The sequence below is a fragment of the Telopea speciosissima genome, unplaced genomic scaffold (assembly GCF_018873765.1).
Source record: "Telopea speciosissima isolate NSW1024214 ecotype Mountain lineage unplaced genomic scaffold, Tspe_v1 Tspe_v1.0068, whole genome shotgun sequence".
Taxonomy (NCBI): domain Eukaryota; kingdom Viridiplantae; phylum Streptophyta; class Magnoliopsida; order Proteales; family Proteaceae; genus Telopea; species Telopea speciosissima.
In genome coordinates, this window is record NW_025317404.1 from 120,524 (window position 1) to 142,475 (window position 21,952).

Genomic DNA, 21,952 nt, shown 5'->3' on the forward strand with positions numbered 1-21,952 from the left:
GGTCTTGGCTCCTTGCCCGCTGCTGGCCGGTTGTCGGCGGATCCTTCCATTCCATAGAGAATGGAACATGACCTTTGGAGGTTCCTCCTTTTATGACCGAGTGGGTAAACTTGCTTTTAGTGCCGCTATTCACCACATTTGGCTTGAGTGCAATCTTAGAAGATGGACTACCGACTCTAGATCTTTTAATCAGATTTGGGATTCCATCTACTTTGACATTAGAAGCAGACTATTGGCAGTTTCTTTTTGTTTTATTGACTCCCCCAGAAATAGGCACATTGTATTTTATTGGAATTTCCACTCAAGGGTTGTAATTTTGTTGCTTTCTTAGCTCCTTTTCGTTGTTTGTAAACTTGGAGATTTCTTTGTTCGTATTGTTTCCCCTTTTGGGGCTTTCTCTCTTTGGTTAATGATTTTTATTCACCCCAAAAAAAAAAGAAAGGGAAAGCAATCCATTCAATCCACCCCATCCCCCCCCCCCCAAAAAAAAAAAAAAAAATCACATTTGGGTCATGAATTGATTTGATCAAAGTAAAAAAATCTACTTTTCAAACACCAGTTGGCCTGCAAAATATCTTCATTTTGATGTTCCTTCTATATTTTGTTTTGTGGGGCGGGACTTATCTCAAATCTCAAAATCATGCAGTCTATCATTTTTCAGGGGTTATATTGATGAAATTTTGTAGAAAACCTTCTCTCTAAAAATTTCTCAGAAGATATTCTTTTTGTTTTTTGTTGAAAGATTATGTGGCATTATAATAAATGAACTGTTTATCTAGGATGTGCTGTCCACTATTATGAAATATGTGACGGCAGACCTAGTGCTGCCACGTGGAAGGGTGGATGGGGCTAAAATTTCAGCCCAAATGGAGTTGGACAAGTGGAAAAATAAAGCATTAAAAAAATTCCAGAATCATCCCAAGGTGTATGCGGTAAATGGGAGCGTATATGATGGAATTTGAGTCTGAATTTTACCCATGGCCAATCCCAATTATTCCCTAGATACCCATGATAGGAGTTGTTACATCATCCTTCCATGTGGCACAATTAAGTGTGCAGTCAAGTAAAACTTCTACCATAACAAATTGGAAAATTAAGTCTTTTGATTTGGTCTGAAAGTTTATATTGGGAATTAATATGGCCAGTTTATACTTTGGAGGGATTAAGGTTTAAAAAAAATGTGCATTTCACCAAAAATATTTGCAAGGGATAAACAATCAACAAAAAGATGGAACAAACAACGACAACAAATTCAGCCTTATCCCAACTTCGTGGGGTTGGCTACATGGATGCAAACAAAACAAAGTAGATGAGAAATGGAAAATGGACACTGACAATTGAAAGATGGCAAATGCAAAGAAAAAAGAAAGATAGAAGTAAGAGGAACGAGGCGCAGCCCAGCAAGTCAGGAGAATCTCAGCTAAATGGGGTATGTTACATGGATCCTTGCCCTTCAATAGGCTCTATCCGATGTCATATTTGGTACAAGTCCTAGACTATGCATGTCCTTCCTCACAACTTCTCCTATGGTCATTTTAGGCCTGCCCCTACCTCTTTTATCTCCTTCGATCATGATCATATCACTCCTTACTAGGGCGTCCCTAGGCCTCCGTAGAACATGACATTACCACCTCAAACGACTCTCTCATTGATCGGGGCAACTCCCAAGTCAGCTCTAATACGTTCATTCCTTAGTTTCTAATTTTTCTGCACATCCGTCTTAACTTGGAAATATGAGGAAATTATTTTTATTATATATGTTAACTAAACCAGAACACACCCAAACATAAATCAAATATGAGATAGAGAAGAAGAAGAAGAAGAAATCTTTTTGATAGAAGTGTAGTGAAACCTACTCGACTCCACAAATCTATTTAAAATATAAACTAATAATAATCTGGAAAGTATAGAGATGCCTCTGTATCGACTAGCAATGACAGAAGAATCTTCAATGGAGAAGAAGAGAAGAGCAACAAAAGCTTTTTCGTTAATCCCAAAAATCGTCTTCAGTACTATCCCCCCTTACAACCTTATATAAAAGACTCCAAAATTGACTCCACTAAAAAGGAAAGCCCTAACCCAATCCTTAACCTATTAGGTAACTTAAACTGACTAGGAAACTGAAATAAACTCAATACAGAGTCCTAGTCCAACCCCACTAAACAATTAAAAGAAAACTACTAAAATCACTTAAATTGAACCATTGGTTGAACCGGTTCAATTATGAACAAATAAACCAAAATAAAACTGAGTATGAAACTAAAACAACTAATCCTGTATGCAAACCTATTATCCATACTTTAGGTCCATAAAGATGACCTATTACATAGAAAACCATTGGGATCAAAGGCCCAACATGTATAGAACCCAACCCTAGACTTATTCCTAATAAAACAAACCTATTTCGGTGATGAGTCTGCATCACATGTATTTTATTGCCTGTCTTTTTGATTGAACATTAAAATTTATCTGCTTCATCTGGCACAAGCAGAAAATATCCTCTTTTGGGCAAATGTTGGTTGGATTGAAACCTGCCTCTTGATTTGGATAATATGTTGTGCTTTAGAATTGTCCTTTCCTGCACAAGGCACTGCATACTCATGGAAGTTAGAGCTCATTTCTAAAGTTCAATGTTACCCATATACAATAAACTTGAATCTTATGGTTCATTTTTTACAAGCCATCGGATTCAACATCAAGCAGTCTATTGATTATGAATGTGCTGCAGTTTAGTTACAGAAGATATCTATCACTTATGCTCCATGGCACTTTGCTCTACGTCTTCCAAATCGATAATATTTAAAAAAAATATTATTTGTCATTTTTTTACTTTTTCCCATCCTAAGTGGTTGGATTTAATAAAATTTCTCTTATTTTCTTTTTTTTTTTTTCTCTTTGATAGTCTCCGTTTTTTTTTTTCTTGTCATTATTTTTTTCATTATTCTTAGATTGGACCACTTGCTGCCTACTACCAAGTACCGTTGCGTCACATCTTAGTGGTATGTTTCGTAGCTTACATAAAGTTTAAAAGATGAATCTGTCCATAAAATAAACTTTTAGAACAGTTTGACTGTTTATTTATAAAACATGGTCATTGTAGGTTTATGATGAGATAAGCCTGCCAAATGGTGTCATGAGGCTTCAACCAAGAGGAGGGCATGGCCATCATAATGGGTATCTTTTCTTGATAATGACAATGCAAAACCCCATGTAAATTTGCATCAGTATTATTTAGCTGGTCTTATTTATGTGGCAACTTTAGGATTGCAATTTCTACACAGCTGAAACAGGCGCAAATCCCTCTGCACATTGGTGGTTTTGCAAATCTAAAAGAAAAATTCTCAAAGCAGAAGCTCCATTCTTGGTTTATTTGGAAAAAAAACTATTGATAAGCTGATCTACAGCATTCAGTAGTTTGGGAGTGAAACAACCTCAGATATCGGTTTCACATTCCTTGTCCATTGTACTATAAGTGTTAAAGCTTGTGTCTCAGCAGCCTAGTTTGCTTTTCTTGCTTTCCTTTTGATCCATTTTTGATGCAGTAGCATTGGATTGGCTGGACAGGCATGATAGGCTTTGGAAGCTGTGGCAAACCTAGAACTTGGAACCTATTCCTGCAATTATAAAAGAGGGAGAGAACAGAAGGATTGAGGAAGAAGAAGAGAGGAGAATTGCTGAACCACGATAGACTTAGCTTAGTCTATTCGTGGTGATGCTTTGTTCTATTTATAGGAGAGTAAACAGACTCTTAGTAGGAACTACTAAGAGTCAAAGTACAGGCATACAGCTACTATAAGAAATTAAATAAGACTCAAAATAGACTTAAACCTAAGACTCAACTACTAACTGAACTAACTCATTATATGATTTTTCACCAAAAAAAAAAAAAACTCATTATACGATAGGGACAATCCCCCTTATTGTGATAGGCTCTAACCAGCTAACATGTGGTATATATCTTAATACTCCCCCTCAAGCTGGAGTGTATATATCAAAAGGCTCTAGCTTGGAACAACAAGAATAAATATTTAAAGCAGCACCAGTCTTTAACATAAATAGCAATCGTAGACGCCAGTGAGCACATAGAGAACTTCTTTTTGGTAGCAATATCAACAACTCAAGCACACCAATCATCATCAGCAATACTAGAAAAAAATATTTGTCTCGAATAAATCTAGCCAGCAACAAAGAAAGTATGTGGTAGAGAATACCAATCTGCAATCCAAAATATCATATCAACAACAGCATAAACCCTTCTCAAAGAAGGCAGGTAGTAGGTAGTAATCTTCATAAAGAAAGAAAAAAGTGCAGCATGCAACAACTACATCATAAGCCCTTCTCAAGGAAGGCAAGTATTAATCTTCACAAAGAAGATAGATAAAAGTGCAAATATTGATGTACTTTTGAGCCCCAAATAGCAGCGGTCAAAGATAAAATTGCAGCATAGGTTGCTGCGTGCCAGGTAAGAGTGCAGTATAGGTCACTGTGAACCAACTAGCAGTTTCAGGTTGTTCGAGACCAAATAACTCAGCATAAGGTTGCTAGCGACTAGATAACATAAGGTTGCTATGAACCAGACAACACAAGGTTGTTGTGGACCACTAATCAAAATGCATTGTTGTTGAATACCACAAATAACTATCTTCATAGCATAGTTCAAAAACTCGGCGAGATCTTGAATATCACGAAAATCTCGAGCTTCTCGAGATGAGATGACATACGAGACACAAAATATGCACAGTTTCGAATAACTTGACCGAAATTTCAAATATTTCGAGAATCTCAGAGAAATCTCGAATATTTTGAGAATCTCAACCTCCTTAGTATTCATAGTATTGTATTGTTGGGACTTGGGAGTTGAGATGTGGAAGACTAGGGTAGTAAGGTGTCTATGACTTATGTATTATTCATTGTACTTGGGTTGGGTGTCTATGTAATATACATTGTGAACACTTCATTGTATCTTGTGGTTTGTAGTAGAAACTTTAAGCCTTTTAACTAGTCCTAAATAATTATTCAATATTATTTGTCTTCATCCATTATTGCATAATTTACTTGTTTTACTTGTCAATTATGCCTCATATCATTCAAACAATGTGTAGAATAGGCAATATTACATTAAGGGTTCGGCCTTTACTGCCAACTAAGGGTACAAATCCAATCACCAAATTGGGTTTTTTTTTTTTTTCAATTTGAAGATTTAAATATGTTTATTAAGCCTAAAACAAACTTCCCTTAAAGTTTCGGAGCCAACTGTGGCCAATTAAACCCAAAAAAAATGCACTCTCGCTGAGATCTAGAGATCTCGAGAATCTCGACCTGGTCGAGACAGAAAAAAGAGAGGGTTTGGTGTAAAAATTTTATATCGAACCCTAATTGGAATCACTAGGGTTCCCATGGGCAACCATGGGAGACCCAATTATTATTTAAAAGTTCCCATGGGCAACCATGGGATTACCCTAGGGTCCATGGGCGACCATGGGGTGACCCAGAGATTTCCAATAGTTGTGAACCCAAGATGATCCAGGACTATTCCAATAGTTAGGAACTCACTCATAGGCTTTTTCCAGGTCAATAAAGACCATATGGAGATCCTATTTGCTATCGCTATATCTTTCCATGAGCCTCCTCAATAAGTAGATAGCTTATGTCGTGGATCTACCTGACATAAATCCAAATTGGTTCGGTGAGATATAAGTCTCTCTTCTCAAACGGGCTTCAATAGCCTTCTCCCAAAGTTTCATAGTGTGATTCATTAGCATTATGCTTCTATAGTTATTGCAGGATATCACCTTTATTTTTGTAGACCGAGACTACAATGCTTCTCCTCCAATCATCTGGCATTTTCCTTGTGTTCATAATCCTGTTAAACAAGCTGGTTAACCAATAAACCCCACAATCCCGTAAGGATTTCCATGCTTCTATTGGAATCTCATCTGGGCCTGGTGTCTTGTTTGTTTTTATCTTTCTTATGGTTTCTTTAACTTCCGCCATACTAACCTTTCGTACATATCTATGACGTGTGGTATCTTGTTGAATAGTGTACTCGTCCGGGTCATTTCTGTTTCACATATCTCCATTTAGTAGGTCACAAATATACTCATCCCATCTCTTCACAATGTCTTCATCCCTTGCCAACACTCTTCCATCATCACCCTTAATACACCTCATTTGGTCAAAATCTCTACACTTCCTTTCTCTCATCTTAACTATCTTATATATAGCTTTCCCCCCTTCTTTTGTGTTTAAGTTGGTTTAGAGATCCTCATATTTTTTCTCCCTAGTCATCCCCACAATCTTCCTAGCTTCGTTTCTAGCATCATTATACCCCTTGTTATCCTCTGTTTCTTTATTCCTTTGCCGTGTCTTAAAACAATCATTCTTGGTCTTAATGGCTGCTTGGACCTCATTGTTCCACCACCAAGTCTCCCTAGGGGTCTGACGGCTACTCTTCGCTTCCCCTAGCACATCCATGGCAGCTCTCTTCATACAAGTGACCACATTGGTGTCTCCCTCAAAGTCCCACTTTCCTTTTGACCACATTTTCAGTAAATGTCCATAGGGACTCCCCTTATAATCTCCACCACCTTATCTTAGGGCGCATAGGTTCCCTCCTACGCTTCTATTCACTGAGGCATAAATTTAAGACCACCAATCTATGTTAGGCGGTGAGCCTCTCCCCAAGGATAACCTTACAGTCCTTACACACTATTCTGTCTACCCTTCTTACTAGGAAGAAGTTTATTTGGCTGATGTGATTCCCACTTTTATAGGTAACTAAGTGATCCTCCCTTTTTTCAAAGCAAGTTGTTCACAACTGAAAGATCATAAGCTACCGTAAAGTCTAGGAATGAGGTCCCCTCCTCGTTCCTCTCCCCAACTCCGTAACCTCCATGGACACCTTATATCCTCTATGATCCCTCCCAACATTTCCGTTTAGGTCACCTCCGATAATAATCGGTTCACCCTGGCCAAAACCCTGCTTTAAATCATCCATGTGTTTCCAAAATTGGTGCTTACTACTTTCATCCAATCCTACTTGGGGTGCATAAGCACAAACAATATTGACAACCTCTTTCTCCAATACTAGTTTGATGGATATAATCTTGTCTCCCAGTCTTTTTGACCTCTACTACATCATTCTTTAAATCTTTGTCCACAATTTTGCCCACTCTGCTTCTGTTATTATTATCTCTAGAATACTAAAGCTTGAAATCATCCAACGTCTTAGCTTAGTTACCCTTCCATCTTGTCTCTTGGATACATGCGATATTTATCCCGTCTCTTCATAACATCTACCAACTCCAGGCTCTTACTCCTTGAGGATACAATATTCTAGGAAGCTAAGCTAATCCTATGTTTTTGGGCCTAAAAATTCCTCTCACTTGCCCTTGCCTACTTATCACCTCATCCGGGCGTTGACACGGCGCGTCGCTTACGGGGATGCCCTAGTAAAATGAGGACAGAAAGCATGAGGTCAAGAGAAAGGAGATCATAACACAAAAGAATCCATACAATTATACAAAAATTTTGGCAAAAATATTAAAGAGTTGGTTGCCGACCTGACGCACCACTATAAGAAAATAGAATAAATACTAGAGAAGTAGATACCAAAGGGTAGAAAGGAGGAGACACACCTAATACATTAAAAGGCACTCTCAAAAAGGTGCATAATCAAGCAAAGCAAGGCACAACTATGGTAAAGCTGAGCTTAAAACTAAAGAAATATTGATGATAAAGTAGACAAGTATATCAGGTTAGCGTCAATATGAGGGGCAGGTAGTACAACATGACAGATATAAGAATGCTATCAAGGCTACAGCATATCAGGCCAAACAAGATGAAACAGTAGGATTCAATAAACAACAGGAATATAATGGGTTCACACACATTAAAGTAGAGCTTAACAGGGGACACCACACTAGCAGGCAAAAATTATATAGATAGGCACCCAATGGCTGTAAGAATAAAAAAAGGGGTATAGAGGGTGTCCCTTACGCTACAGCAGCTCTGAGACCGTGGCCAAGGATGCGATGTGATGCAGAACCGCGCACTGCACTGCTGTAGTAGTCCTTGTCAGTTTTTTTTTTTTTTTTTTTAACCCGTGCAGGAGGTTGCTGGGTTTAGGTTTCTTTGATTAGAGATGGGGTATGGGTATGGTGGGGATGGGTGTGAGGGGGAGGGTTCTGGGATGGATAGCGAGAGATTCGGGAGTAGGTAAAGGAGGACAGGATGAGATGGGGGTCAGGGATGGGTTGGGGAGACAATGAGCGTATTAAGGGGGTTAGGGCTTGGGTTGGAGTAAAGTGCTCTGGGAGAGAGAGAATTGTTGAGCAAAGAGAGCGAGGGAGAGTCGTTGAACAGAGAGAGTGAGAGAGAGCCATTGGGCAGAGATTAAGTTGGGAATAGGGTGTGAGTAAGTGATGGGAGTCGGGACAGGGGTGATAGCAAAGGGGTTAAGCTTGACCGAGAAACAAGATACGGGAAAGTATAAAAAAAGCCGTACCCAGTGCACAAAGCTCCTGCATTTAGCAGGGTCTGGGGAGGGTCAAATGTACACAGCCTTACCCCTATTTCCAGAGAGGCTGTTTCCAGGACTTGAACCCGTGACCAAGTGTTCAGCAACTGAGCACTTGACCAACGCGTCAAGCATGACCTTCAAGATAGGGGAAAGTATATGGGAACAAAATTTTGATTTTCGGTGGTAGGTGCAATTTTCAACTTTTAAATGCTGGGCTGGCTTGGATAGCTTTCTAACAAATCCAAGATTGCTTAAATCTGATTTATATTGAAGGAGTTGTGTTTCGGTCAAATCTTATTTGGTGTGCGCTAATGCTGTTTAAAATCGGTCTGAATAAAAATATTTTTTTAACCATCAAAACAAATGAACATTTTACCGTATTTTTGGTTTTTAGCAATGTTTTACCATATTCAGATTTATGAAATTTTTTGATTTTTGAGACAAGCCCCAGAGCATTTAAAAGTTGAAAATTGCACCTATCGCTGAAAATCCAGTTTTTATTCTTGAACTGGGGTTTGACTTTTTATCCTTCTGGAATTTTATTTTTTAACTATTTTTATTGGATTCAAATAGGGGGTATTTGCTTATTTATGAATAATATTTTAAGTAACTTTTACTTAAATGATATTTGGCATAAATAAGTGCCGCCCTTGACAACTATGAATCTTAGTACACTGTGCGTATACTAGTAAACTTGGATCAATAAGCACACGTACCATTTTGAGTGTTTTGTTTTTTGGTGAAAATAGTTCATGCATTGTGTTTAGAATGTAAAAAAATAGATTGTATAGAAAAAACCAGAGCAAAAAAAGCATTTCTGGGCCTCGAAACCTCCAACTCGAATTGGCTGGGAAAAAATCCCATGTTTCGACCAAATCTTGGTTTCTGGTTGGTCGAAACCGAGATTTAAAACCTTGGTAACAAGTAAGAGACTCGTATTATTCTACTAAGTTTCTAATTTTTTTGTAATAGCAAAGGGATCTTCTTTCTAGAAGTTCTTAAATATCTTGGCAGCCAAGTAACCCCCGCAATAGAAGGGTTTCTAACTTTTTTTTTTTTTTGATAGGTAGGGGTGATGTAGGATGTGAACCAGAAGACTTGAACTCAAGACCTTCTGATAGCAATGGACCTTTACGCACCACTAGCTTCCAAATGCACTAGGCACTTGACCACAGTTTCTAACTTTTTATTGTGGCCTATTTTTGGTTATTATAAATAGAGAGGAATGGGCAGCTAGTCCACAGATTTGATGTTTCAGAAAACTATGCTCTATGTGAGTGTGTACTGCTGTGATGATTCAGCTACTGTCCTAATGCTGAAGCTTAGGATTGGGACTGGTGGTGAAGCCATCATGGTCATATCCCCCCTTCCGTGCACTGGGTATGCCCTTTTATCTTTCTTCTTTTCTTTACTGTTTTGCAGAGATTCTAGCAGTCTAGCAGTCTTTCTCTCTCTATTGCGAACTCCTCTTGGGTTATTTCTAAACAACTTCCGTGTCTTAACAATCCTTTACTGTTACTCTCATACTCTCTTTATCCTCTGTTAATTTTGCTTACTGTTTCAGGTCTGCTATATGGGTATTATACAGCATGTATGTCTGAAGTTCAGTCTATGTTTTCTGAGTATTTAACCATCACATTACACTGAGTTTTGAATATGTTATTCCTTTCCCCTTCTACTCCCTTCGACCCAAATTTGAGCACCATCGGACTGGTGGATTGAAAGTTAAAGTTTTCCTCACTAGCTGTTTTCTGGTTTTCCCTAGTTTTTCATTTTCTGTCCACACGTAGTTCTCCCTATCCAACCATCCAATTGTCTTGATATTTTGGCCACATAATCTCTCTGTTAAGGCCTCCATTCGACTATAACTCAGCCCCATCTGTTAAGTGGATGGAGAGTTATTATAGTACAGTTTGCTGCCTATTATTGTCAGCTTTGTTTCACAGCGATTCTGGTTTTCATGAGTTTGCTAGTGTTTGTTATTCATCCTACCTTACCTCATCACTAAGGTAAACATCAAATGTTTGCTTCATTCTCTTACTTTCACCTGCTTTATCTTATCACAGGTTGAAGAGTGTGATGGACCATTTGGATGGTTGCCGTGAATTTCCTCGGCTGAGCATAGGTTGGTTTAAGTATATTGATCAACTCTTATTTATTTTGGCTTTCTTTTTCGTCTTTTTCTGTAGCTGTCAACAGTGCACTACATGCATTTTCAATGATACTTGCAGGCATTGGCAATCCCCCTGGGAAAATGGATATGAGAGCATATTTGCTGCAGAAGTTCATTTCAGAGGAGCGAAAGCAGGTACAACTTTTCTCAAGCTCTAATGGTTTGTTCTTTTCTTTAATATTGAAATCGCTACCCCCACCCAGCCACTACATTCCTTCCTGAGGCTGGCATCTTCAACAAGTGTTCCCTCACCCAGAACCATAGTTGTCAAGGCATCCAGGTGCCTTGGTTACCTAGGCGGGCGCCTAATTGGTGTCGTCTTGAATTTTTACCCTCTCCAAGGCTTTGGGTCGCCTAGACACCGTGGTAACTATGCCCAGAACACATCCATGAATCTAAGTTTAGGGGGACAGAAAATTTTCCTTTTTCTTTTAACATGTTTTATTACATTAAATTGCCTTGCGTACACACTAATTTCCGACTCTTAGGCAGGTGTGTACATGGTTTTGTTTTTTTTTTTGGATGTTCATACCATATCACTTGTTAGAGATTAGGTTTTAAATTTACTGGCCGGATGATATTATCTATTGAGGAACCTATTATTATTTTCTTGTACTAACATGAAAGTTCAAAACAGCTCATTTCCAATATCAATACACTATTTACTGTAAAACTATCTTGTTTCTTAGCAATATTACAAACAGCCTATAATATCGCATGGGATCCTTTTCAAAGTTTCAAGTTTTTGTGTGATGTATGTTCCCTATATCAATCTCTTATGCTTAATATCCTGTGAGCAATGGGCAACTGTTGCCTAAATATCCAGGCTCAACTGGATACACTGAACCAGAAGTACATGCTTAGGTATGTTCTGCTACAGTCCCGTGTTCCTCAGAAATAGCTACCATCTGTTCAGTTTCCACACACACACACACTCTCTCTCTCTCTCTCTCTCTCTATACGAGTATGTAATGTTGGTGGCCTGGACAGGTGGATGCTGCACTCCAACAAGGGGTGGAGGCTGTGCGGACCCTGGTGCTCAATGGCTTCAATGATGGTATCAGTAGGTTCAACTTACAGCAAAAGTACAAGTATAACAAAGTTTGAATCAAAATTTAGGGAGCGCAAAAGGATTGAAATAGGTGGCAGCTGAAATAGACATGCCATATTTTTTCCTTTTCCTAAGCATGACATGCTCTATGTTTGGAACTTTAGATTGAACAAGGAGATTAAAATTTGTGTGACCTCAGTCTGTACAACCTTAGGTGATAATCCAATCAATGGATATACTTGATTATCCCAAGCTTCCATTTGAGAATCCCAGTTCTATAATTCTACTTATCCCCCTCAATCACGTTTTCTAGTAATCGGTAAGTTCACAAGATCCATCAAAGATTCTGATCCCCCTGCAGCTCATGTTTTTCTTGATTGTAGACTTGAGACAACTACATGGTATAGGACTTCGTGATATACATAAAACATTCTACACAATATTACATTGCACTTCAACGGATCTATGTGATGCTTTAGGGTTGTGTCAAGGACACATTGTATCTTATACAGAATTTACCACCAATCATGGTTTGACAGTGATTTTTGAACAATTCTATGACATAAAACAATGAATAGATGAATCATCTGTACTATTCTACCATCCGATTGACAGACATTTGGATGTTTGAAATTAGGGGTGCAAGTTTGGCCCTGTTGGCCCGAACCTGCCCTAAGCCCGAACAGGGCCTGGGCTAAAGATTTCTAGCCTTGAGGGCGGGTTAGGGCCATAAATTTCTAGCCCTGAGTCAAGGTTGGGTCGGGTTCGGGTTGAGGCCTCGGGCTCAACCCAACCCTAATTTTGGCCCTGATATTTACCTTGGTTTTTTACCTTGAGTTTGGCCCTGATTTTGACCTTGATTTGATCCTGATCTTTGTCCTGATTTTGAACCTGATTATGTATAATGATAATATGATATTATAATATATAAGAAATTATTAATGTAACAAATAACAACTAACAAGGGTTCATAAATTAGACTTTTAAGTACATTATATATATTATATAATCTATAATCAGGATTAGGAAGGATAAATGTGTAAATTCATTGAACAAATAAAAGGTTGAGAGAGTGAGTGACTGAGAGGTATTAGGTCTGAGGGGACACAAGAAAAAATTTGACCTCTTAAGTACAAATGCAAAGCAAAAACCAAATTAATTAATTCTTTGATGGAGACAATTATTTCAATATGATGCAAAATATTTTGTGCAAAAAAAAAAAAACCCAAATAAAAGAGAAGCAAATCTCCACATTCAAGGGAGTATTCTTTAGTCTTTCCCATTTGAAGAATTGTTGAGTCAAAATTTGGTTTCTTTTGTATGCGATCTATCTTGAAATGTTTGTTTATTGTTGGAGATGTTACATTGATGGAACTTTTTTAATGTGAAAACTAGATAACTTATTGACTGTTGACAAGTAGGTTTGATATGAATTAGCTTTGTCGTGAGTAATGGGATAAAATTTGCAGTTGGAGCGAGTGTCATTGTTAGTATTTGCTATTATGTTGATCATTCATTTGACAACAACAACAATTTTTGTTGGAAATTTTCATTATTTGATTGTTATAATTATAGTTATAAAAGTATTAGCAGTTGGAGTTTGGTTTACTTTCATTAAATTTGTTTTTCTATATACCAGTTAACAGGTAATGCATGTTGTTATTTGATAATGAAAATTTTATAACTTTATATCGTAAAATGAGAGTGCTACTTGGTTGTGTGAAAGCATGCGTGGTCATGGCTTATAGATATAGTTTGTTTGCACTTTATACAATGAAAGTATATAGTCTATCAGGGTCAGGGTCAGGGTCTGGGTCTGGGTCACGGTCAGGGCCGGGGTCAATAGGCCAAGCCCGGCCCAATCAGGGCCAATCAGGGCGGGCTTGGGCTGGGCTTGGCCCGTCAGGGTCAGGGTTTTTAGGCCCTGAGTCAAGGTCAAGGCGGATCTGGGCCGAGCTAAGGGGACTTAGGATTGGACTAGGATTTTAAAAAGCCTATCCAACCCGACCCTGTTGTAGCCCTATTTGAAATAATAACAAAACATCACCCTAGTTTCACCTTTTACGTGCACCTCCCTAGATTATTGAGAGGTTTATAAATAAGTTCTTACCGTTAAGTTTAAACCGTTAGTTGTAATTAAACTTTTGAAAAACCCTATATTACCCTTCAATTTTCTCATAGACCATTTTACCCTTATGAGATGGTAGCCTAAACCCATCTCCCCCAAATAACATTTCATTTTCATCTTTCTTTACTTTTCCCTTTCTTCTCCGGCGAACTACGAAGAAGAGAATCAACACCAGTGCTGTTATTGCCGCTATAAATCATCGCCGGTGCTATGCGAAGTCCACCATTTTTACAATCTCTCAGTCTCTGTAAACAGGTTCCTCTCAAATCTTCATTGACGAACAAGATAAGAGAAGCTAAGAAGCTTTTCTCCTTTCTTTAACAATGGAAAGATACGGTACGAACCCATCACAGAATGTCGAATAGACTTTACAATACAGCAATGTACAGTAGTGTATGGAGATTGAAAAACCCATCACTGATCACTATGGTGGTCATTTCAAGTCAAACATTGCACAGTACACAAGGAGCTAGCCTTCATCAAAGAATGATCAAACTTTCTGTTTACTATTGACAACGGGGAGATATTTTTGGCTTTTTTTTTTTGGTAACTTGGGGAATGGGAAATCCCAAAGAGGATAAAGAGAAAGGAGAATCAAAATTAAAGCTTGCAAATTTCAAATCAAGAGGGACAGGACGATGAGTCCCAACCAAACAGTGAACAGAGAGAAGTTGAAACCTATCAAATTAATTGAATTTGAAATGGGCAAAACAAGAGAGGAACCCACAAATGCCAAACAACAATTAATGCGATCCACAACAGTAGAATTTGAAATTAATATAATTCCGATCATGAAAAAAAAATTGTCACAGGCTCACATCATTAATGTCTCCTTTACCAGAACCACCAAAATTATTGTGAACGGCATCGAGCAGAGGTTTTGTGAGCAGGTTTGGTTTGTTTCCTTGAGAGTTAAGCTTGAAGCAACTTTGAATTGCTATAATGAGCTAAACTGACGCTCATCGGAGGGTGGTCGGGCCAGGGGAACTCCGTCAGAGGGTGGCCGGGCCAATGGAATTCCGTAGGAGAAGGTTTGGTTTTCTACAACCTTCGTCGAAACTGGTGTGTAGCAAAACCCTAAATTGATTTAGGGATTTCTGTTTGGAGGATAAGAAAGTACATGAGGGTAAAATGGTACTTAAAATAAGTCATCAAAGTAAAAAGGTAAAACTATCTTTTTACTTTCAAAACTAACAGTTCATTAATACCGTGAGCCATTAGGGGGTTATACGCAAATGGTGAAACTATGAGGGGTGTTTTGTTATTATTTCAAACACCAGGGGATGCATGTAATTTGCTCTAAATATAATAATAGTAGAGAATTTATATAGGGAAAGTTTTCATACATGGCCGTGTAAGCATGCATAGTCGTGTCCCCTCTCACAAAGAGTTGTAAAAGTCATAAGCCCCCACCCATTAATTAATGCCTTGAAACTCCCACCTTCCCCCACCCATGTATGAAAACTTTCCCCATAATACTTTTAATGAAAAGAAAAAAATATTTTATTTATGGAAAAAGAATGCCACCTGATTGCGTGGCCAACTCGGCTCTTGCACCTGGACACAGTTGTGCCCTGTCACTCGCCCCATGGAAAAGCAGAAGTATCACCCAGATTGATGCTTATGTGAATGCTCTCATTGACTAGTGTGCGTGTGCAAGCTCTACAGACCCTGGCAGCATTCTCTCGCCCATTAAAGATCTACAATATTATTGGGGAAAATGTCAATATTGTGTGGAAATCCTTGATCTCCTCTTGTTATCTGTAGATGAATGGTTTAACTTGATTTTTGGTGAAATTTTACATGAAATTACATTTGCTTAACACAAAAATAATATATTTAAGAGTTTTTTTTTAAATAATTAAAAATAGAATGAGATAATTATATGGAAAAAATGGTTAAATAGTTTTTGGTAATTGTTGCAATCTATAATTATAAATTGTGATCATAGACCAAATAAGCAAGGGGTGGTCGTAGATCAGCTAGTGTGTTTTTTCGTTGTTTGGTTCTTCGTTTGATTTCAATCTCAACAAAGAAATGAAAGCACAACTCTTTGCTTGTTGTCCTCTTACTCTTTTAGCCTACCTTATGGAGGTCTCTCGGGTGTCTGCAGGAGATCCGATCAGTCTCAAGAGAATTTCCGATCTTCCACTAAAAAAAGTATCATCACGACTAAAACCTAGGGCTTCCCGCTATTTAAATGATGGTGTCATTGAAATAGAACTTCCTAAGCAACATGTGGTCACCTCAAATCTGGTACGCAATAAGAGATTAAAATATCAACTACTATATATTAATTCCTTATTCATACAAAATAGATGGCCGATGTTCATCGACTTAATCAATAAGTGGATACCAATTAGATATATGCGACCTGTGGATGGAAATTAGGAGACAGGACGGTACAATGACTGTGCAACAAAATTATCATAGGCTCAAAATGCACTAGTACACATGGGAGGCCATGCGAAAAGTGCAATAAAATTATTAGTTTGAGGTTTGAGGACTACATGATTTTCATTTTATTCATCTTATAGGGAAAGTTTTCATACACGGCTTATCCACTAAAGGCGTTACTTGTTTTTTTATGCGACTAAAGGCATTACTTTACTTAGTTGCAAAGGTTTCATTTCCCGCAAGAACCAAGAACAAGCACAAAATCCTCCTCCGATCGCTTCAAACCCTCTGTCCACCCTCCGGTAATATCTCTCCACTGCTACACTTCCCGCACGAACCCTCTCTGCCTCTTATTCTTATCATCTCCTGCTCTACTCTCTCTAGTTGTCTGCAAACAAGTTGGTTGGGGATTTTGGTTTCAGACGCAGGAACAGTAAAGGTACGATTCCATCTCTCTTCTTTGTTTATCTGTCTCTGTGGATGAGACTCTGTTGATTCTGTTGGTTTTTATTATTACCATATCTGTCTCTGTTTAAGTGGCTCTGTTGGTTTATTTTTAAATTACATCTCGTATTTACAATTCACTAATAAGATAAGACTAATCTGAGTCACTTGGACTGTTCGTTCTTGTTCTTCTCTGGTCGATCCCTGTTCTTGGGTTCGTCTTCCTCTTATTTTCTCCCTCTGTTCTCTTCTCTTCTCCCTTGTCTCTTCTAGTCTGCTTCTGTTTTCTTTGTTTCCCTGGTGGGTGACGGTATATTGAGACTTGAAGATTTCACAGGAACTCTCTCTAGTTTCTGTTCCTATCGGTTTCAAATTCTGGGAATTGATTCTGCAAGTTACCGTCCAGTGAAGTTTCAGGTTGCTGGTTCTCTGTCTCAAAGCATCTTAAACGTTCAGTTCAGGTTAATGGAATTATGAGTCAACTTGGCCGTACTCTTGATTTATAATATTAATATATTCCCTTGATAGATCTGATCGTTCAGTTCTCTTCCCCATTCTAATCGTTATTCTTTGCTTTGTAAACAATTAAACATGGACAGTGCATAGAATATCATGTGAAGGTCATCCACAATAATTTAATTGAAAAATACTTTGTTTTAATCATCCACAAATCATATTTGATGTTTTAAACAATCTCATGTAAGAGTCACAAGCTTAGTTAGTAAGTATGCGTATAATACGCATATCCGAACGTTTAGATGAAAAAGACTTCCATCCCCGCACTTTCCTGTATTTTTACAAAAAAGCGTGTTTTTTAAATGACCGAGTATTATACGCATATAATCCGGGTATTATACAATTTTATACTTTTTAACCCTAATGTTTAAAAAAAAAAAAACCCAAAGAGATATCGTTTCACACTTTCACTTTCCCTTTCTCCATTCTGCGATTTGCGAACTGCCGAAGTCGAACCCTAGCAGCTGCCCCCCAATCTCCAATCATCCTCACCATCTCCGTTCAACAGCCACCGGCGATCGTCAAATCCTCGACGGCGACGGCAACGACAACGGCGACGCTTCCCTTTGTGGTTATTATATTTCATTGATATTATTCTGTTCTGATGGTACTGTTTGCTTGGTAAGAGAGAACTTAGTCTTTCTCAAGACTTCTCCTTTCAGTCTCAAATCTTGGGGCCTGAAACTCACCCTTAGGGCAAAGTAAACCCTAGAGATATTTTCCCTTTGAACCTTCATGCCGGGAGATATTCACTTGAAATCAAGTCTAAACCAGCAACTTCCACCTGTGTATGTTGCAGGTAATTTTTATTATTTTTCTGGCTAATATTTTGGTCTCATTCTAGGTTCATTCAAGAGAGTGGAGAGTTGAGATCTTAACCCCAAATCTGTGATTGCTTTGAGTTCTTGGTTAAGGGACTGTAGTGATCACAAATTGGATCTCTTTTCCACCAATACGGAACATATCGTGGGTTGAAGGAGAAAAACCTCCTATTTTCTTACAAACATGACCCTTAGTTGCTGGTATTATGTAAAAGACCCTTCTTTTGCATGAATTGTTTCAAATCTATCACCAACCGTTTAAAGTCTCCAGTTTGGTCCTTTTCCCTTTAAGTTTAATTACATATAAGTCCCAAGTTATGTTTGTCCTACTCAAGAGGGTTCCAAATTGTTCTGAAATTTATGGAATTGCCACTGCTCTTTAGGATTGAATTTTTTGTTACCTATGTGCCCATAGCAATCTAGATTTAAGGGCTCTGAAACTTGAGATCACATCAGGTCCTCTCATTTTTCCCTTTTTTGTTACCTGTGTGCCCATAGCAATCTATGTTACATAATGAATATATGTCCGTTTTTTTAAAAGTATTATTGCCGTCTAGGCCGTATTAAACACATATCGTATTATTGCCGTATGCATTTTATTAAGCCGGATTTTTGAAAAGTATTATTACCGTCTAGTCCGTTTAATTGCCGTATGTATCTATTCCCGTTCAATTGGCGTTCCCGAACTTACTAACTAGGGTCACAAGTGGTTGCATGCACCATGTGCCTATTACAAAAGAATAATTGATGTACCAACAAATTAATAGGAAATTAGTTGGTCGTCGAGTGATGATTTTTTTGAGTATCTCAATCCCATTGCTTTGTGATTTGATTTTTGTGTTTATTTGTTAATAGGAAATGAGTTGGTCGTCGAGTGATGATTTTTTGTGAACTCAAAGTTAGAGGTCTTCGCGGTCGACCTCTTTTCTGAACCATTAGAATTGACACGGTGCAAAGCTGTCCTCTACGATGGACCGAAGGGTGAAGATTTCAAGAGGTTCTTGCGGTCTAAGAACTTTCGAGTAAACAGTCAGGGAAAGGCTATTGTACGCGTTCAAAAGCGCGACAACGATGGTGAATTCTTTGAAGGTGAGTATGATACCTTCTTTCTAGAAATGGTGATACCGTTGGGCCCTTTTGGTTTCCAAAACGTACAATTTCCGAAGCCACAAGAGGTGAACGAATTGCAAGGCCTGTTGGACAATACCAAAGCTGAATTAGCGAAGAAGAATGACGAGCTTAATGAATTGCATAGCCTCCTGGACAAAACTGAGGTTGAATTGGCGAAGAAGAATGATGTGCGTAATGAATCAATGAAGCAGAAGACTCAGGATTGGAATACTGAATAGTTTCGACTGACTATCGTTGCAATCACAAACTCAATGAAGAGAGTTTTTGTTGACTTTGGTCTTGAACCACCGACAAGTGGAGATCCAAAATCAGTGCTGAGATTTCTCGAGATGTTACCTGATCTGATCCTTCACAAATAATTCAATGCCACTTTCTTAGTAGCTGCGAACGGGATACTGGCTTCGATTGCAAGTATATTTCAGAAACGTACTGGCTTAAGCATTGGCATGGAAACGAATAGTCTGACTCCAGCCTGTCTCATTGAGAATCTATTTACCTTAAGAAGCTTTATGGATTCACATTTCTTTATTGATGGCCGTGTTATAGTCAAGGATTTCCGTTCGATGAACAAGGATGACCTCCCAGTTATATTTCGGGATTCTGCAGCAGATGTGGCAGAGCTGAAGTAGAAGGAGATAGGAGCGAAATCAATCGATAACATAGACAGAAAGCACATCTTCTACGGGTATTTTAACATTCCAACTGTGGGGATGTTCAAGGGTGTTTTGACAAGATTTTATGAAAAAAACGTGTTGAAATCTGAAACTGGACAAAACTGAAAAACATAAGTTTTGAAGAGATATACTTTAAAGCCATTAGTTGAACCACCCTTTGCTTTCAGGTTTTTTTTTTTTGGGGGCTTTGGAGCAAAGACAGTTGAATTGTGTTCAAACTCAAACTGGTCTTCCACCTTGGCAATTCAATCTGCTTCAGTTTTTGACTTAATGTGTTGTTTGGCAGTGTTCATGGGATGTTCCCAAATTCATCCTCGGGATTAATTCCTTTCTGTTCCATGGAATTTCTGCTGACCTTTCAATTTTGGGCAGCTCACCAGTGATTTTGCAAAGTTTGTTACATCATTTCAGATGACAAATTTTTGTAATATTTGAGTGGTTTTTGACCTTTATGATGGAGAATAGTTTCCCTAGTCTGGCAGGACAGAGAACAGAAATTCTGTGGTAAGATAGGCCCCAAGGTCCTCTATTCACAGGTTAAGTTTCAGCGGTTCTCCCGCCAGGGCGCTTGGAGAATGCACCAATCTAAGGGAGGTACGGTGGTTTGAAAACAGAGGATAGGAAGGTTTGAGGGTAGAGAAAGAGAGAGACTTTTGGCATAGCTTCCATTGATCAAATGAGACCAATATTGTTTGGACTGATAAACCCCTAGGTCTCCATGAGAACATCGTCCCGTCGGCAAAGGGGTTAACGATGGTCCGTCCTTAAGGATGGAGGTGAGAACAATTTTAGGTCAAGCGTCGCCACTATGAGATTCTCAGATGAGGAGGAAAGTCTGGTCTAAATTTATGTTCTCTGATCAGTTGGTGTCAATGATTCAGGCACCGCTGAGCTAAAGGTAAAAGGTAAATATAAATCTGATACAAATCCACCAACATTCAGCCATGAAGTGATACCAATTTTAGAACAAATCTCTAGATGTTCAATTGAATCTTCAATTAACCAATAAGTCTTGTCTATGGAGTACAGATTTCAAAATGGGTTATGGTGATAAAGGTTGTATTCAAGCATCATGGCCACTTTCTAAACTAATAATTTAAATTTCGACAGCTAGCATTAGCATGGAAAGAATCCAATACATTTTGAGACAAGGAGCTGACACAAGCCCTAGAACAGAAATTAAGCTGATTTTATGAAGCAACAACAAAATGCAATTTTGTTGTGCCTATGGAGCCGAAGAATGCACAATAAGTTAAGAAAAATATTGGTTGACATTTATTTAGTTCACATTACAAACAGACACCCTGTTTTGTAAGGGTATTGCTATTGAAATGTTTGATACTTTTCCATCCATTAATGAAGTGAGGATTGGTAAATTTTTTATGCCAAACTAGTACAAGACTGAAAACAGACTAAGCGAGAACACACATCACATTAACCTCTAAGCCTACAATAAATCTATCATAATATGCAGACTTTACAAAGTAATTAAAATATAATAAATAAATTAACAAAACAATGTGATAAAGTAGAATCAGAAATAAAGAACTAGAAAAAAAAATAGCAATGGACTAGTCAGAATGACCTATAAAACTCCGGTCGAGTGCTCTTCTTGAAGGGTAAATTCAGCTTGCAAAAAATCTCAGAAATTGCAACTGATGTATCTAAGATACAATCCTGGTAAAAACTAGCAGTCAAAAGAAAGTTGAGGAGATAAAATGCCATACGAAGTGATCAAGCATGTGTATAGTGCACAACAGTGGGGGAAACTACAGCAGTTATCTACCTCTTCTTGAGCTGCTAATAATCCTAGTATTATCAACAACCCAGGCTTGAAGGAGATTTTAGACTGAATGTTCATCCAGATTATCTACTTCCTCTAAAAGGTCCTTCAATGCATCAACTTCTCATGTGGAAAATTTATAGCCCAATAGTCCATTGCCACATGGCAAACGGAGCCACCTATCATGGCAATTCTGACACCATATGAAGCTGTTCCTTTGCTCTAGAGCTGGGCATCAAACACATGGCTGATTACAAGGCTAAAAGAAAGCTTTGGTTCACCTGTTAAGGATAAATGCACCCATTTTTCCTGG

At 38.3% G+C, this 21,952-nt stretch overlaps 1 protein-coding gene and 1 long non-coding RNA gene across 2 annotated transcripts in view; one reads left to right on the forward strand and one right to left on the reverse strand.

Annotated features, from left to right (window-relative positions):
• LOC122647503 overlaps nt 1-8,900 on the reverse strand; it is a 26,559-nt gene extending 17,659 nt beyond the window's left edge. Inside the window, exon 1 of the long non-coding RNA XR_006330910.1 lies at nt 8,891-8,900. This is a non-coding gene — a long non-coding RNA (uncharacterized LOC122647503). The remainder of the gene's footprint in view (nt 1-8,890) is intronic.
• Nucleotides 1-11,990, forward strand: part of LOC122647502 (chloroplastic group IIB intron splicing facilitator CRS2-B, chloroplastic-like) — a 20,971-nt gene extending 8,981 nt beyond the window's left edge. Inside the window, exons 4-8 of the mRNA XM_043840891.1 lie at nt 2,949-2,999; nt 3,101-3,174; nt 10,588-10,646; nt 10,753-10,829; nt 11,685-11,990. Of these exons, the coding sequence (XP_043696826.1) occupies nt 2,949-2,999; nt 3,101-3,174; nt 10,588-10,646; nt 10,753-10,829; nt 11,685-11,801 (378 nt within the window). The 3' untranslated portion in view covers nt 11,802-11,990. The remainder of the gene's footprint in view (nt 1-2,948; nt 3,000-3,100; nt 3,175-10,587; nt 10,647-10,752; nt 10,830-11,684) is intronic.
• Nucleotides 11,991-21,952: the final 9,962 nt, after the last annotated feature.